This window comes from Nicotiana tabacum, chromosome 12 (genome assembly GCF_000715075.1).
Source record: "Nicotiana tabacum cultivar K326 chromosome 12, ASM71507v2, whole genome shotgun sequence".
Classification (NCBI taxonomy): Eukaryota; Viridiplantae; Streptophyta; class Magnoliopsida; order Solanales; family Solanaceae; genus Nicotiana; species Nicotiana tabacum.
This window is the reverse complement of record NC_134091.1, coordinates 918,310-936,243: the sequence shown is the minus strand read 5'-3', so window position 1 is coordinate 936,243 and position 17,934 is coordinate 918,310. Positions and strand designations below refer to the sequence as shown.

Here is a 17,934-nt window from a genome sequence, read left to right as displayed (position 1 = left end):
CAACTGCACTCATTGAGGGGGAAGGGGGTAAAATACAGGGAAGTCAACTGATATTTACATACATTATTTTGTCATCACCAAAAAGGGCAGATTATTAGGTTTTAGTTTTAATAATGAAAAATAATATAATTTCTTTTGGTATAGGGACTCAAGGAAAACATCCAAGATCAAAGAAATCAAAAGGAAGGAATCAATCAAACAACTAAAGATTCGGCAAGGAAATCAATCAGAGATTGATTGAAGCTGAAAAGAAGCATTGAAGATCTTGTAAGATGATCGATCAAGCTGCTATTATTGGAAGGACCAAAAATAAAGGAGAAAATCTGGCGCTATCAAGACCTGTAGAAGGAAAGCTATTAAAGTCCTCTCATCAAGGAAGAGCAACGACAAATAACCTTATTCTTGGAAAGAATCAATTTCTTTTCAAGGATCAAATCTCTTAGGTTGGCAAATCTCTTCAACAACGGCCTCATACAAAGTATTTATACATATCCTTAATCCTTAGACAGATATACTTTGATCGAACCAAATACCCTCTCTTTGTTTTACTGCAAACAAATATTGTAGCTCTACTAGATCTGTTGTGTAACAAGTTAGAGAACAAAGAGAGAAAAATACTGGAGAGGCATCGTAGCAAAAAGAAATGAGTGACATAGACACTGAGCCATTGGTGTAAACCACACCATTCACGTTGTACTCAAGAAACTCATTCACTGAAAGAGAACTCCCTTGCAACCCAAGGGATCTGAACTAGGGTGCACATTGAATTCGAACTAGTATAAAAATTTCGGTGTCTTTAATTCCTGCACTTTATTTCTGCATCTTAAATTCTGCTCTTATTGTTATCTCGTTATTACATCTAGTCGACTAATTAGAAAACTAGTCAGCTTGAATATGCGAGTTGTACTTCGGGAGAAGGCTACGAGCAATATTAACCACGTCAATCAATAAACCAAATAAATTAATTAGACAATTTAGGTAGACAACTCAAAGGGATTGTTAGCTAACCCATAGCTCTAGAATATTTTCTCCCATTGAATCCGCCTTTAAACTTGTCGTTGTTTTCTTTATACTCTTAATTTGTTACTCTACATTAATTTTAGTTAAATATTCATACTTTAGGTTTCGCTTGAATATATTAATTGTTTGGTTTAATTTAGTTGATAGTTAATCACAAGTCCATGTGGGTACGATATCTGGACTTACAATCATATACTACTTGTCGACCATGTATACTTGCGTGTGCGTTTTGGAACAACAATTTTCCTCAAAAGTACTTTTCAAAAAAGTGCTTCTGAAGATAAGCTACTTTTTTTTTACTTAAAAACCTTTTTTTTTATTTTCTAAGAGCTTGTTCAAAACACATCAACTTTGAAAAAAGCATTTCTTTTTTAAGAAAAAAAGTACTTCTAGGATAGAAAAAGCTTTGTCAAAAGTAATTCTCAAAAGTACTTTTGGTGAGAAACAATTTGTGTTTGATTAATTAATTTGAAAAACTCTTCTGAGCAGTACTTATAGCTTGTTTGGCCAAGTTTCTCCAAGCCAAAAGCATTTTTTTTTCAAAAAAAAAGTACTTTTTTCAAAGTTAAAGGGTTTGGCCAAGCTTTTAAAGGAAAAAGAAGTGCTTTTGTGTAGAAGCAAAAGCAATTTTGAAAAAGGAGAAAAAAATAGCTTCTCTCCAAAAGCACTTCTCAAAAGTACTTTTGAGAAAAATATACTTAGAAATAGTTTTTAATAGCTTGCCCAAACATTAATTGATGCTCAAAAGTACTTTTAAATAAATTAGTCGAACACAAACTGATTCTCACCAAAAGTACTTTGGAAAAAAGTACTTTTGAGAAAAAACACTTCTCAAATTAAGTTGATTTTTGTAGCTTGGCCAAACAGGCTTTTAGTGTTTGGCCAAGCTGTAAAAAAATATTTCTAAGTGTATTTTTCTCAAAAATACTTTTCAAAAAAGTGTTTCGGGAGATAAGCTATTTTCTTTTGCTTCTCTAAAACTGCTTTTACTTAAAAGCATTTTTTTTTCTTCTAAGAGCTTGGCCAAATACTTCGACTTTGAAAAAAATACTTTCTAAAAAAAAAAAAAAAAAATTGGCCTTTCGGCCAAACAAGCTATTAATTAATACTTTAACTTAACCCTAAGTGATTATAATTAGCTGTCCAAAAACCTGTAAATGTATTCAGTATAAACAAGAACTAAGGCATCAAATATTGCAAAACAATTAGTTATATAAATAAAACCAACGAACTGTTTAAGAATCATCCAACACAAAAAGGTTCATCAAAACACCAGTCGTAAAACTTAGCCGAAAAACGTTCAACAAAACAAAACCGAAGTAGAAAGCATAGAAGAATCCATAAAAGAAGAAAATAAAGAAGAAACCCTTCAACAAGACGTGAATATCAGCACTTTTCAATGGTAACTCTTCTTTTCCAAGTCCAAAGTTGAGAGACAGCTGCTGAAATAAGCCTAGAATTCAGGCCTGCGTGCAGAACTTCTTCTGTTTCTTCAAATTCAGTTCAAAATCTTTCTACTTCGCTTAGTTTAACATTTGTTGGCAACCTAAATATTAAAAACCAATAATTAAGTCAAAAGACATATTATTATCAGGATAAATGATGCAGAATGCATCATTTATGTCCAGTATCTGTAACGAGCAGAACGCACTCACTTCTATGGCATGTTTGAGATGCCTTGCATGTTCGCATTGTTGGAATCTCCATGATTGAGGGGACTGTCTTGACGCCCAGACGACTCGCCAAAAGTCCCATGCGCTGGTGGGCTATTGGCTCTTTCCGATTCATCAACAAAAGTGCCAAGAATAATCTACAACAGAAACCATCAAATTAGTGCTTATGCAAACAACAACTGCATGACGTATGCAGTGACGAAGCGAAGCTAGTAATTTTCCCAAGGGTGTTCAAATTTGATAGAAGTGAAAAAAATTCTCGACAAAAGGCGTTCAATATGTATTATATACGTCTAAAACATAAATAAAGTAAAAAACAAGATGGCAGAATTGATTCCAGGACCATGTCATTGGCCTCTGCATTACGCTTATCATTACTACTTTGAGTGCGCTTGCAATCTATTTCTAGTGCTCTTGGTAAAAAGATATGATAGGAAATCCGGGCAAGAATTCGATTTATCAACAAAAAAGTCACTACTCAGGAAAGAAATATAACCTTTTCAGGATGCACATGCAAATATTACTTTCTTTGTCAGAAGAAGAGAATAATACTCCATTAGTGAAAAAGGAATAATTCTCAAAACTTGAAAAGAAACAGAAGAACAAGACACAAAGATAAGGACACGAACAAGTGCAATGTAGAGAAACAACAATAACGATCCAGTAAAATCCCACTAGTGGGGTTTGGGGAGGATAGTGTTTACGCAGAGCTTACCCCTTCCCAAGTGAGTAGAGTGTGCAATGTAGAGAAAATACAAGAAAATATTCCCATCCTAATCTACGTAAGTTCTTGCCTCAACTAACACAGATTTAGTAGTAGCTAGAGCTTTATGAGATGATCACTAGAAATAGTAAACACAAGCTGAAACTTCATAAAGACTTCAAAGAATGCAAACCTCGACTTTTGATGCAGCCGTCAGATCACCGATCACACTACCACCTAACACCAATCCATCTCCAGCTACAGCTATGTTTATTGCACCCGTCCAGCTATCCTCATCGCCAATTATGGATTCCCTGAAGGAACCAGATAGAGACACTATATCGAACTGTCCCTACAAGAGGCAAACATCATACGTACTCAAGTCTACGCATTTATCTAGGATAAGCATACTGGAAGAGTAAAACAGATGCACATTTAATCAGCAGAAGTGCATAACTTCGGACACAGAAAGGAGTTGAGAACACATTTGGATTAACATCCATATGAACTGTATTGAAATTGCAGAAGTAGAATGCAGCTGAATAAAGAAATAGATATGAAGTAAGTCTTAGAATAATTACTCAATCCCAACTAGTTGGTATTGCCTATATGAATCTTTTGCTTTCATTCCACTTTGTTTTTTGTGTATTAACAATTGAATGAAAAATTTACAATGAGGACGAACTTCCATTTAAAGTGCATAGTACAAATCAAAGGGTTTCAATGAGTGTTAAGGCGGGCACATACAGTGGAACCATGAAAAACTAAATCAATACGAAATGGGAAAGCAATACCTCATGTGTCACAGTTTCATCAGTCGTGGCAGCTCGTACAAGCGTCAATTTGGATACAGCACCATGGGAAGACATGATACTAACAGCCCTTGGAGCTTGCCGAGTAAATGAAACTATTTTTCCTGCTATGTCCTGAAAAAAAGATGATAAAAACTAGTAAAATCATAACTAATGCATGCAATGTAAATATCTGAAATTCGCCACAACAATTTATGATATGCAAATACAAGGCCGTAGCAAGAATTCAAATATTTATGTCATACACCTCTATCTAAAACTTATAATGGAAGAAATAAAGTATAGTTACAAAGAAGTCAATCGTCCTGTATCACAAGGCACATACATACACTCATTCAGGATAAAGACATTGTTAAATTGAGTCCCCATTATGGTTATGGAGTTACTATTACTATTATATTAGGGGTGTACTACTTGTCAAAAAAGAAAATCATTTAAGTATTGCGCTCTAGGTTATCATTATTTGTAACCTTAACTCAAATTTTTTTATATATAAGAACAATATTTGTAGATCACAAGTTTCAAAAGTCTTTTTTCTTCTTAAACTCTACATCGAGTTAAACTACCTCGTCTAAATTGAAACGGAACAGCTCGCAAAATCCAACCACTTCACCTACTTCATTGCCCCCAACCATTTCTCGTACCTCTATTGAAACAGAATGGTTTCATGTTCTTTCATCGATTGGTTATTCCTCTCCGTTCGTATCTCTTTTTTCAATTTTGGTCTCGGTTCCTATCTACCGTTGGTGTTAAAGGGAGAACTGCGAGGAGCCAACCCTAGTACGAGAGGACTGGGTTGGGCTAACCTATGGTGTACCAGTTGTTATGCCAATAGCAGCGTCGGACAGCTAAGTTGGTATGGAAGAACTGCTGCACCGCGGGAAATCCTTCTCTATACAAGTTCTCGGAGGGAGTATTTCTTTTGATTAGTTACTCTCTTTTGGGTTCTTTAATTTGTAACATGACGCACAAGAGCATGTGCATGCATAAACAAAATTTTGCAAAGATTATATCAAATTTACTGCAGTCAGCACTAAACGAGCTTCTAACTACCCTTAAAATGACAACTCAAAAAATATTACTGCAGAAATTTTGAATTCAAGGGTCAAGATGACTTTCATGGCATTAATGAAATAAAACAAAAAGGTAAAAGAAGTAACCTCTCCTTTTTCCACAGTGATAACATGAGGTGTAAGTGTAATGCCAGAACCTGCCGATCCTGCAATTAAAAACTTTTTTATCAAAGTTCGTAAAATAATGATGCTGGATAAACCAAAGCAGTATGGGAAATGTGTGACATGTCACTCTCAAGAGTTAAAAAAATGATCAAAAAAGAAAGAAAATGATTGAAAAATAGATTTTATTGAATTTCTTTTTAGTTTTACATTTTCTTTATATCATATTTTTATTTTTACATTTAAGAGATTCGTATAAACACAAAATATTTTTGCACCATTCAAATTGTAAGTGGTGACGTAGCCCAACTCTTTTACTTATGTTTTTGCGGTCATCAACATATAATATAATAATATAATATAATATAATATAATATAATATAATATAATATTTGGTTCGTTTCAATTTATGTAAACTCATTTGACTGGGCACGAAATTTAAGAAAAGAGGGAAGACTTTTGAACTTGTAGTATAAAATGAAGCACATATATTTTATGTGGCTATAAATCATTGCATAAAGGTAAATTGTTTCCAAATAGGGAAAGATGTTATTCTTTTTTGTACGGACTAAAAAGAAAATAGATTCACGAAACGGAGGGAGTATAATATACTCAATATTTTACGTCCATATATGTATTATACCAGCTCAAAAAATGATAAATTAGGACCAAATTGTTTCCATTTTGAAAGTTAAACTAACAAAAGAGATAAAAAAACAAAACTTGGACTGAACCCCTACAGGGAAACTGGTCAACCAACCAACAAACATTCTAGTCTATATATATTCTAAGACACGTGTGCATGTTTTTATTAGAACCTAGTACTAAACTAAACTAGTAATAGGAACTGACACAGGAGAAATATAGGGATTTACCAAAAGTTCGACGTCGCTGCTTCCTGCAAGAGCCAGGGGGTCTGCCTCTGGGTTTCTTCGACGGTCCCCCTTCAGATACAGGCTGCGCAGCCGCAGAAGAAACCGGTCCTTGCGGCGGAGTTACGGCGGCGGATGCCGAAGCAGCTGCCATCGGACCAAACGCAATAGACCCATGTGGGCCGTTCTTCCTTGGCCTGCCTCTCTTCTTTGTCATCCGTTCAGATGAATTCACGTTCACGTTTGACAGCGCAACACCGGTACCAGTAGCGACCTCCGCCGACGGACACGGACGGGGCGGTGGCGAAGCGAAGGACAAGTGCGTGTTCTGAGCAACCTGAGCACCGGTAACGGTAGCGCCCTCTGCCGACGGGTACGGACGGGACGGCGGCGAAGCGAATGACAACTGCGTGTTCTGAGAAACCTGAGCACCGGTACCGGTAGCGCCCTCCGCCGACGGATACGGACGGGACACCGGCGAAACGAAGGACAAGTGAGTGTTCTGAGCAACCGCAGGAGGAACAGTCGCCGGATTGACGCCAGCGCCAGCGGCGGTGAGCTGCTCAGTGTTCATTTCTCCGCTAGTCTGAGATGCTGACGTTTTGAATGTGTTTTCCATAGTTGACCTGAGTAGAGAACCAAATGAAAGTTGTCATTTTTTCTCAGATTCTTAGTAGAAAAATCACAAATTTTATGACTACTGCAGATTTTATCAAACTTTTAATAGATCAAGAAAACTAAAAATAAGAATTGGTAAATAACGCTTAAAAGAATAGCATTAAAAAAAAACTATTAACATCCAAATAATTTATCTTTTTCTTTTCGCGAAAAAACATATTTTTTTTTACAGAAAACCTCGAAATTCATTAGAAAATAAGAAAACGGAAGAAAAAATAAGGAAAATTCTATTTTTCTTACCGGAAAATGAGATTTTTTTTTTCGAAGAATGCAAGATAACACAGAAGAGAATGGAGAAAATAAGTCGAGGAAAAGTTTTTTTATAGCAAAAGCCTAAATTTTGAAAATCTGTTCTTTTGGTAATTTAGTTATTTCTGAGGAGATGCTATACTTTTTTTTCAACAAAATACAAAGACAAATTCGGATTTTCCATTAGGAGTATAAAAATTAAAGACTTACCGAAGCTATGTTTAAATTTAAGGTAATAATGTATATTAATTAACTACTACAATTTAATAATACAATTTAGTAATATTGAATGAAATGCGTCATTGGACTTTTAATTATTTTCTTACTAAAATTGTTGTTTTAACCGAGATACTATGACTAAATACATCATTTAAGTACTTTTCCATTTTGCAAAGTTGGACACATTCTGACCGTTTGAAATTATTTTCTTACTAATATTGTTCTTTTAATCGAGATATTACTAGAAGGAATTTTTATGTAATTACTAAATAGATTAGTAGTCTGTCAAAAAACTAAGGATTCGAATTCACACTAAAGATTAGGTATGCATTGTATCTTAGAACTCTATTTTCTTGACAATGCAACAACAACAACAACAACGACCCAGTATAATCCCACAAGTGGGGTCTGGGGAGGGTAATATGTACGCAGACCTTACCCCTACCCCGAAGGGTAGAGAGACTGTTTCCAGGAGACCCTCGGCTCAAAAAAGCAACAGGAGCCGATATATTAGTACCATAAAAATGCATAATAAAATACCAACAATATAAGAGATATGAAATACAGAATACGAAATACGAAATAGATGGTTGGTATAGTACAACTAGCAGGTAAAGCCCTGCATCAATAAACGACCAATGACATTCTTAGTCTAACTCCTAACTGGCTAGTCTCACTCTATTGTGCTGTAGAAATATTCACAAGTTATTTTCTTGACAATGGAGTAGCATAATTTTATTATTACTGAGTTTATGAATGCAAAGTTGTGCATGTTTTCTTTGCTTTTTTTAAAAAATTTTGGTGATTTGTGGGGAATTGATCTCTTCATTGTTCTTATTTGTCATGTCAAACTATCTTCAGAAACGTAATGAAAAGAGTTTTAACTTCTCTTGTAGGACTAAATGGTATTAACAATCTTATATACCAACATTACAAAATGTCAAAATGAAAATTAGTTGGTTGGAAAATTCACAAGCTATCCTGCTTAGGTGACAAATAGTGTGAATACTTGTAGCAGTTTAAGGTCCTATAAAGAAAGTTACCGAGTCCTAGTTCATAAACCAAGTTTAACTTGTTAACTAAGCAAGAATTGCAAAATCATGTATAAGATAGTGTTTACACAGAAAAGGATTTTTACCTAGTTATACTATATTAGAAACTTATTTACCAATGTTCTCTATGTTTTGTAGTTTTTAATAAGTATCTAGGTTTTTCTTACAAATTGTATAGATTTTTCCTTAAAATGCTCTCACCCCATTATTAGTGTCTTCAATTAAGGAATTCAATTATATCCTTTCCTTCCCCCCCCCCCCCCTCCTCTTCTCTCTCCTTTTTTTTTTACAACAAAATTTCTTAATCTAGCCCAGAATCTCCATCTTCTCTCTTCCCACCATTGCCGACAATTTTATATTATTACATCATCAATTGCATCGTTCTTTTGTTGGGAGACTGGATAACACTAAAAATGAAGAAATATTCAGGAATTGTATTATAAATGTATCATAATTGTATTTAAATTGTATCAGATATATCAATACGTAAAACGTAATTATATCATACTTGTATCACAATTGTATATAACTTGTAGATGGTACATTAATATCCAAAATAATACCTGATACAATACTAATAAATTAATATATAATTATCATATATTTGTGATATAAACTGTGAAATTCGTCACGATCTCACAACTGCTCATAATTCAAATACAAATTTGATACAATTCTAAAAGAATTCTTACACAATTGTGATACAATTATGTACAACTTAAAACCGACTCTAAACTTAAACTGATACAATATCGTATTATACTTGTATTAGTATTGTATCATGTATTGTTTTAGGTACAAATTGTGATACAATTGTGATACAAGTCTAAATTATGATACAACTTTGATCTTCATCTTTTTCAAGTTTCAATTTAAAACATCCACCTAGAACCAACTCTAAACTTAAATTATAATACAATATTTTATTTTAATGGTATTAGTATTGTATCAGAATTGTCTTAGGTATTGATGTATCAAATACAACTCAGATACAATTATGATACCTTTACCATACAATCATAATACAATTCCGAAACTTCATCTTCCTCGAGTTTCATTATGAAATTCAACCTAAAACCAACTTTAATGTAGAGTGAAGCTTACCCACAACTTGATTGTAGAGCAAATCTTCGAATTTCTTCTGTATTGTATAAATAAGAAAGAGATTTTGGACGATTAAAGAGAGAAATCATATATCAACAGCTTTGGAAGGGGAAAGAATCTGCAATTTTGGGGGGGGTAACAGTGGAAGGGGAGTGAGTAAGCGAGATTTTTGGATTAGAAAGATTATGGGTATCAATGCTTTTTTTACTGTGGGTAAGTACAAAGAGAGGTGATGATTTTGGGGTTCAGTGAGTTTTTTAGGTGATAATTTTGGGTAAATACAAAGAGAGGTGATGATTTTGGGCAAGTATTAAGACAAGTATAGTTTTCTTTGGAAAAAGGAAGAGTATCTTAAATGTAGGGGATTATATGTAACTGATACACAATATTTAAGGTATGTTTCATTTTCTCCTTTTTATGGTTTTGTATAAAACTAGTAAATATAGGTATATAAAGTAATTAATAAGGAACCTAAATAAAAGTAATAAATATATTTCAATTATAGTATATCTAGGTAAAAATCCCAAAGAAGACTAAATGACCCAATATGGTGGGAGAAAATCATTTCGATTTGGAAACAACATTTAATGTGGAATTGCTCAGCACCAAAATATTTACTACAGAGTAACTTTGAAGCGTACTTGTACAGAAAAGGTTACTGCTAACATTTACAAGAAATCAAAAACACACTTAGTTACTTTAGAGCAAAAAAGGCTGATACATAGTTTTGCAAAAACCAGCACCATGCACCACATTTACAAAAACAAACCAAAATAGGTTTGGCACATTTACATATACACCGTAAATATACAAGTTTCACTTGCTTACATCTTCAGCGTGGTTGCAAAAATTCGAAAGTTCCTGCTTCTGGAGAGGGTAGTGTGTACGCAGACCTTACCCCTACCCTGGGGTAGAGAGGTTGTTTCCAAATAGATCCTCGGCATCCTTCCCTCCAAGAACTTCCCACCTTGTTTTTGGGTAGACTCGAACTCACAACCTCTTGGTTGGAAGTGGAGGTTGCTTACCATCAGAACAACCCCTCTTGGTTGGAAGTGGAGGTTTCACTGTCACCATCACTTTCACAAATTCCAAGCAACAAATTCCGCATTCTTTTTAGCACATCGAGAGAAGGGTAGCCACCAAAGAACTGTTCCTGTGCAAGTGAAGTATAGGAAGTTAGAATTATCAGCCTGGGCACAATAAACATATACTGCCTTGCATATTATTGAATGGAAAAGTTGATGCAGACTAATAGCCTGTTTGGCCAAGCTGCAAAAATCAACCTATATTGAGAAGTGTTTTTCTTCAAAAGTACTTTTGGTGAGAAACAGTTTGTGTTTGGCTAATTAAATTGAAAAACACTTCTGAGCAGCAACTAGTGTTTGGCCAAGCTTTTAAAAACTGCTTCTAAATGTATTTTCCTCAAAAGTGATTTTTAAAAAAGTGTTTTTCGAGAGAAGCTAATTTTTTCTACTTCTCCAAAACTACTAGCTTGTTTGGCCAAGCTTCCTTTGAGAGAGAAGTGCTTTTTTTTTGTCAAAAGTGCTTTTTTCTCTAAAATTAAGGTGTTTGGCCAAACTTTTAAAAGTAAAAAAAGTGCTTTTGAGAAGAAGCAGAAGCCAAAAAAATAGCTTCTCTCCAAAAGTACTTTTTTGAAAAGCATTTTCGAAAAAAATACACTTAGAAGCAGTTTTTTAAAGCTTGGTCAAACACTAATTGCTGCTCATAAGTGATTTTCAAATTAATTAGCCAAACACAAATTGCTTTTCACCAAAGGTACTTTTGAAAAAAGCACTTCTCGAAATAAACTGATTTTTTAGGATTGGAGAAGCTTGGCCAAATAGACTAAAAAGCCAAATCAACCAAAAAGTTCAATCTATAACCTAATCAGCCTTCTCGTTAAAGATAGTCCAAGACAAATCAACCAAAATAAGCTGGAATGAAGTTTAGCGTAAAGCATTTTCCATTAGGATAACATTCAAAAGGCCTAAGTGAAGCATTCTGAGATATTCACAACATAAATAGGAACTAAAACTGAATACACAAAGAAAATTGGTACCGCATCCTCAGCATATAGATAGGCGTGTAGTCTGGCAGTAGGATCTTCTAGGGTTAGCCTGATCCTATAAACGCCAGTAGGGGAGCGATAATCCTCAACTAACCAAGGGAATGATGCCACAACTCGAACGACACAGTGGAATTTACCTACCACCTACAAGGTAGAAGCTCAATGATATAACTTTGAATATGTCAAGTCAAGTATATGGTCCAACACATGATCATTCACAAAATCATCTCAAATTGATGACAACAAAAAGGGATTTTTCATTCTCCTTATTCTGAGCCTTGAAAATTCGAACTTAAAGTGGCAAAAAATACAATAATAGAAGCCACTGAAAGCAAATGGCAATGAACAGATAACACAGAGCTAAATCCAAACTGAACAAACTGGAATACCTCACCAGTTGGATACAATCTCCTATTAGACATCAGTATTCTCTACTCATGGGCATTTCCAGCCCTTCAGCAATAAGTCCAATAGCAAAAAAAGTCTGATAATGCCTGAGTGAAACAACCAGGCATGAAGATGTATTATTCGCAAAGACGTAAAAGAACTGAATGACTAAATACAACTCTCTAACACATAGTAGAAAGCAAAAAGGGAAAAGAATAAATGAAAGTCTTTACGAAGCAGCAAGATACCTTGGGATGCACAAGAGCTCTCATCAAGGAGACAAAAGGCACTTCGGAATGGTCGGTCACTGAAAGTTTATTATAACAAAGTATTATTAGGCGAATGCTGGTATATATTATTATAGATCAAACATGGAGATCTGTCATAAACACGTCAATCAAACCTGTCACATGAGTTGGCCAAGGTAAGACTGAAAGAGGCATCCATCCCCATTTAGATTTGATACGCTTATCATACTCCCTACAGGTATGCAACTTGTAGATGTTAGAATAGTTATGGCAATGCAAAACACGGCACTGGATGGAGAAGAAGAAAATCATCATGACACCTTCAAGCTGCAACAGGATGTTCTGGTGATTCTGCGATAGGCATTAGTTACATATATACACACTCCTCAATATGTCAGACTTGGAAATTTTGAGAGAATACACCAAACAAAGAAAGAAGAAAAAGAAAAAGTACTTAATTAATTGCAAGAAGTGACACCAGACATGCCCATCTCTAATGGGTGCGCCAAATTCTAGAAAAAGAAAGAAAAAACAACAAGATAGACGTAAGATTTAACTCCCAACCTTGCTTAGAGAGGTGCACCCAATAACCATCAGATCATATGATATTTTGAGCTTGGGTGCGCATATATATACTTTTAATAAAGTATAACATTAGGAAACATGGGTTCACGTGACCCCGGACCCCCCCCCCCCACCCCCCAAAATACACACTATGTTTAGCACATAATTACAAGAAAATATGTAAATATCAGAGAAGAAAACCTCATGCGCTGTGAAACAATGTGATCTTCATCGCGCAAATAGCAAAACCTAGTAGTCGGCAAGTGGGCAGCATGCCACAGTGAGTCAAGAAGTTGACATCTTAGGTTATCAAATTTCACCCATCTATTGGTCCTGAGCACGTTCATTCCAAGTTTCTCATTGCCACAATTCAGAGTTAGCCTCAGCACAGTCCCAAAAGGTGGCAATTTGCAGAATATGTCTCTCGGCAGACGAACTGCCACAGACTCTAAAGGAAGTGGGGTTTCCAGTTCATCCTCTAACCTGTAATTCATAGTTACACGTAAAACTATGTAAATGCTTACAAAGCTTTCATAATCAAATGCAAATATTTTCTTAAAGAGAAGCAGCTGAGCAAGTGTTGGATGGCTCAATCTGATATGCAATTAGTTCATGAGGTCCACTTACTTCAAATATGAATTGCAGGAAAAATTTGTTAGGGAGCGTTTAAACTAATCTACTTCACAACTATAGCAGTACTTCTTGTGCAACAAAGTACCTCCACTTGAAAAGGAAATAATTAATACTATCCTCTAAAAGAAAACTAACGTGATGGTCAATCAAAAGCACAAATATAACAGTCACCTTGCATTAATAGCAACTGGTGGAGTGTCAGTTCCATCCCACACAAGAAGGATCCACTCATCTTCTCTAACTACACGAAGAATCTTGCACATGCCATCAAAATTTGCAATGAAAAAATATTGAGTGAAATCATCCACAGTCAAGACTCGAGAACAACAAACAACCAGCAACATGTTTTCTTGATTGATCTTCAAAATAAATTAAATAAAGTCCATGCTAGTAAAGAGTACAAGTACTAGTATTACCTTGCAAACCAAATTGAAGCCGTCTCCTTCCCTGATATCTTTCAAAGATTGAAAATCTATTAAGGTAATTAGAGCATATCAAGAGTCAGATCTTTGAATTAAAGTGGTTATAAAATGAAATCTATCACTCTCTCACCCGACCCCCTGCACGAGAAGGGTAAGAATGTTACTTTGATCCTTATATGGAAACAGATGATTCCACACCGACTAAGATACATTTTAGAAAGACTTCAGGTTCCGAAGTTGCATCCTAAATATATCAACCGTGCAATCACTATGTAAAAGTACATAACTTTTCATGGATCATTTAGACCAGAAAAGGAGAGTATCTGTTCCAATAGAGTGATCAACCAACCACTTCCTTAAACCGAGTATAAGTTTCTCATCTCGCTCCCTATGAAGATAAGTCAAATAACATTGATAGGGAAGGAAGGTTGTACTATATTTTCCATCAAACAAAGCAAACAAAGAGAAATTTTTATTGAACACAGCATGAACCACGGAATTATGAACTTTCATCTGCACAAAGTGCAATAACCATAAATAAGTCAAGATTTTTAGTAACATAGTAAATTAAAGTTCAAAGTTAAAACTAAAGGAAGTTTTACCCTAACATTAAAAAGCAGAATAATATCACCAGCATTGAATACCAGAGGCAGTTTCTCTATCGTCTCAGTGAAAATATTAACAGAAAGCCCACGACTTTGGTATGACTGATCAATGATTTTAACCAAACAGAAGTAATCTGTTAAAAAGAAAAAAGCTCAAATTTTTACAAGTAACTGCCAACATCAAAAAAAAGAATCTTGAAATTGTTGAAAATCAAAGGAGCTTTAACCAGTGCCCTTGGTCTTCCTTGGAAAGCTAGTTTCGAGGACGACGCCCATGAGATTCACTTTCTGATTGATCAAAGTCATGGCTTCAACTATTGAGGTATAATCATCGCCTCGCTGCGACATTTCTCTTTTTTTTTTCTTTTTTGTCTTTTTTGATGTGTAAACTGTGGCTTGGAATTGAGAGGGAAATTAGGAGAGTTCAAAGGCACATGAACTGATCAGTCACGAAGGTCCGAACCCGGTTTCAACTCCGATATTGACCCGGAGATGGCAGCAGTGTAAAGTATAGGTGTTAATTGGGTGGGCCGGGCCGGGTCGCTTTTTTGGACCCGTACGGGTTACGGTCCGGGCCGGTTCCGGGTTGATTCTTAACGGGTTTAACGGGTTCGGGTTCATCCGGGTAAAAATTGAACCGTACGGGTTACGGGTTGAGGGGGTCGGGCCGGGTTTAGTGTATTTTTTAATTTTTTTTTTTGTATTTTGTATAACTATTGTAAGTTATATTAATATAAAGAATACAAGTAAGATGGAAAAAAATTGCACTTATAAATTTCAAGTGCTACATTTATTTCAAAATTCAAACTTACAAATTGAAAGGTTTACATTTAACAAGTAAATTAACCAAAAAAGAATAAATTCAAAAGTTTTGCATTGCCTTAGTAAGTTCTTCATAATCAATATGAACTGAGTGACCTTCTTCTGGAGTGTTAAATTCGGATGGGTTACCATGTGTTAATATATCTCCAAGTTCCTCGTCTTCTAGGCTATCAACATCTTCACGTCCTTGATTTCTTCATTCCGATCTAATCCAATCTCTGAAACATACTAAAACTTCCAAAGCATTGCTTCCCAATGAGTGACGGGTGTCTCCAAGTTGTTGTCTTGCTTGGCTAAATGCACTCTCTAATGCAACAGTTGAAATTGGCACATTCAGCACGTCCCGAGCCATAGTGAAAAGAACAGGAAATTGCTTTCCATTCTCATGCCACCATCCCAGCGGTGAAAATTCCTTTGTGCGAGGCTCTTTTTGCTTCTGCAAGTAGAATTGAAGTTCATCAATGTTCCTGCTACTGGTTTGAGTGTTAGAAAATGTAGAAAAAATATTAAAACTATCAAGGTCTTCTTCATCATCCACAGTAGCAGAAGTGGTACAATACATAGTGGGATTAACATTGCCTACATTAAGAGCAGCATCATCAATTACATTTGCATAATAATTGTATAATTGTTGTAAATATTCATTTAGCTTGTTCATACAAGTATATAAATCTGGGGTTTCAGTTGGTCCAATCTCTATATAAGTATATAAAGCATTCATTAATTGGTGACAATCAGACATCATAATAGAAGGATTTAAAACGACACCAATTAAGTAAATCGGAGGAATTGGAAAGAAATATTTTTTGAATTTTGCTTGCATTTTTTCAACAACATCCCTATATTTTTCTTTCTTCTTAAATTCAAAGAGTAGAAAAGAAATTTCAGCTATATGTACTAAAGTCATAGTAACAGTAGGGTAATATGCTCCAGAAAACTCAACAATAGCTGTATAAAATTTATGTAAAAATTTAACAACATCATTAATGACCTCCCAAGTAGTAGTTGTTAACATACGGTTTGGATCAGTACAATGCGCATTAGCAACTTCAGTTATTGGGAAGCTATATTTGTAGCAACATTTTAAATATATATATGTATAATTTTATCTAGTAACAATTTCGTCTGGCATGAATCTGGATTTAAGGTTATACTGGACACACTTATTCTTAAATTCCTTTATTCTAGATTGTCTATTATTTCCTTGAATAACACCAACTGCTCTTCTAACATGAGTAATCTCAGTTGAAAATAAATCAAGGCCACTTTTAACAATTAAATTATAAACATGACATGCACACCTAACATGAAAAATTTCATCAAGAGGTAGTTGCAAATGCAGTTTTAATATTGAAATTGCGACATTATTGTTAGAAGCATTATCAAAAGACATACACAATACTTTTTGCTTGAGATTATAAAATTCAACAACTTCACAAAGAGTACTACTTATAAACGTAGCGGTATGACTCTGATCTTCATCATATCTAAAAGCGATAATACGTTTTTGCATACAAGTATTATCATCTATCCAATGACATGTAATTGTCAAATAATCATTTCCATTAACAGCATGACCAATATCAGAAGTTAGAGAAACTCTACAAGTAAGGTGGCTATACAAATAACATATGTATGTTTGATATTGTCCATGAAGTCTAAAGATATCAGCTCTACAAGTACTTCTAGGGATACCTTTAAATAAAGAATTGTAAATCCTTTGAATATACATAATAAGATATGATGAAGAAGCAAAAGAAAAAGGTAGACAAACCAAATCAATCATTTTTGCTAACTTCTCACGATCCTTCATTTTATCATATTTCACAAGACCACCAGTAGTAGGGTTTAGAGTTGATTGATTTCCATCTCCATCAGATCCTCATTCTATAGGATGCTCACTTCTCATATGTCTACTAAGTGTCTCAGTCCCCCCTAATTGACCCCCAGTCTTATGTTTAAAAGTATCATTACAAAGTTTACATTTAACTCTATCAGTACCTTCTATTTCCTCAAAGAATTTCCAAACCTTACTTCTTTTTCTACGATTACTAGTCGGGGCCACAGGTGGTCTACTACTAGCAACACAACCACCACCCCTGCTAGCAGCTCCAACACTACTAGGCGTAAGTGGTATCTCATCTTCCATTTATAATTCATTATCATCTATACCAAAATCTTCCTGCAATTGTTCATAGTCTATATTATTATCAGGTAATATTTCAGGAATATTTGGAGAGGTATTTAAATTACTACCATATGTTGAACCTGAAGTACTACCTCTTTTTTTATTTCTCCTATTAGTAACCTTGTTACAAACTCTTTTTGCAGCATTAAACATATTGTAAAAATTTAACTACTAGCAACAAAACAAATAAATATGCAAGTAAAATAGTAAATAAGAGAAAGAGTTGGAGGGAGTGCACCGAATTCGGCAATAAATTGAGCACTTGATGATTCCGCAACTCAAATGTTACCACGAAGAAATGTCAATTCTTCCAATTTTGAAGTTCAATTGTTCAAACTTCAAAAAATAAGTACTAAGATAAATTAAATTCCAAAAAAAATAGCCAAATAGTTGATTGCACTTTAATAGGTGAAGAATAAAGATTGAAGAATGAGAGAATA

At 34.7% G+C, this 17,934-nt stretch overlaps 2 protein-coding genes across 2 annotated transcripts; both read right to left on the bottom strand.

Annotated features, from left to right (window-relative positions):
* Positions 1–2,272: 2,272 nt before the first annotated feature.
* LOC107819068 (AT-hook motif nuclear-localized protein 10-like) lies at positions 2,273–7,017 on the bottom strand. Its single transcript, XM_016645141.2, has 6 exons — positions 6,259–7,017; positions 5,369–5,427; positions 4,191–4,322; positions 3,590–3,748; positions 2,676–2,830; positions 2,273–2,566 (listed from the first exon to the last, which is right to left on the bottom strand). The coding sequence occupies exons 1-5, from the start codon at positions 6,872–6,874 to the stop codon at positions 2,678–2,680; spliced, it is 1,119 nt and encodes a 372-aa protein (XP_016500627.2). The 5' UTR covers positions 6,875–7,017; the 3' UTR covers positions 2,273–2,566; positions 2,676–2,677.
* Positions 7,018–10,121: 3,104 nt separating this feature from the next.
* On the bottom strand, positions 10,122–14,947 carry LOC107826325 (protection of telomeres protein 1a-like). Its single transcript, XM_075226010.1, has 10 exons — positions 14,712–14,947; positions 14,482–14,618; positions 14,203–14,392; positions 13,874–13,938; positions 13,629–13,711; positions 13,026–13,307; positions 12,416–12,492; positions 12,261–12,319; positions 11,617–11,769; positions 10,122–10,710 (listed from the first exon to the last, which is right to left on the bottom strand). The coding sequence occupies exons 1-10, from the start codon at positions 14,830–14,832 to the stop codon at positions 10,585–10,587; spliced, it is 1,293 nt and encodes a 430-aa protein (XP_075082111.1). The 5' UTR covers positions 14,833–14,947; the 3' UTR covers positions 10,122–10,584.
* Positions 14,948–17,934: the final 2,987 nt, after the last annotated feature.

What these genes read in the sequence shown, in the direction of transcription:
- LOC107819068 (XM_016645141.2), bottom strand. Translation starts at nt 6,874, where the DNA reads ATGGAAAACACATTCAAAACGTCAGCATCTCAGACTAGCGGAGAAATG. An exon ending in ATGAAACTGTGACACATGAG is followed by an intron (nt 3,749 to 4,190) that starts GTATTGCTTTCC and finishes TGCCTCTTGTAG; the next exon opens with GGACAGTTCGATATAGTGTC. An exon ending in CGGCTGCATCAAAAGTCGAG is followed by an intron (nt 2,831 to 3,589) that starts GTTTGCATTCTT and finishes TTTCTGTTGTAG; the next exon opens with ATTATTCTTGGCACTTTTGT.
- LOC107826325 (XM_075226010.1), bottom strand. Translation starts at nt 14,832, where the DNA reads ATGTCGCAGCGAGGCGATGATTATACCTCAATAGTTGAAGCCATGACT. An exon ending in GCTTCAATTTGGTTTGCAAG is followed by an intron (nt 13,712 to 13,873) that starts GTAATACTAGTA and finishes GGCATGTGCAAG; the next exon opens with ATTCTTCGTGTAGTTAGAGA. An exon ending in CCAGTTGCTATTAATGCAAG is followed by an intron (nt 13,308 to 13,628) that starts GTGACTGTTATA and finishes TATGAATTACAG; the next exon opens with GTTAGAGGATGAACTGGAAA.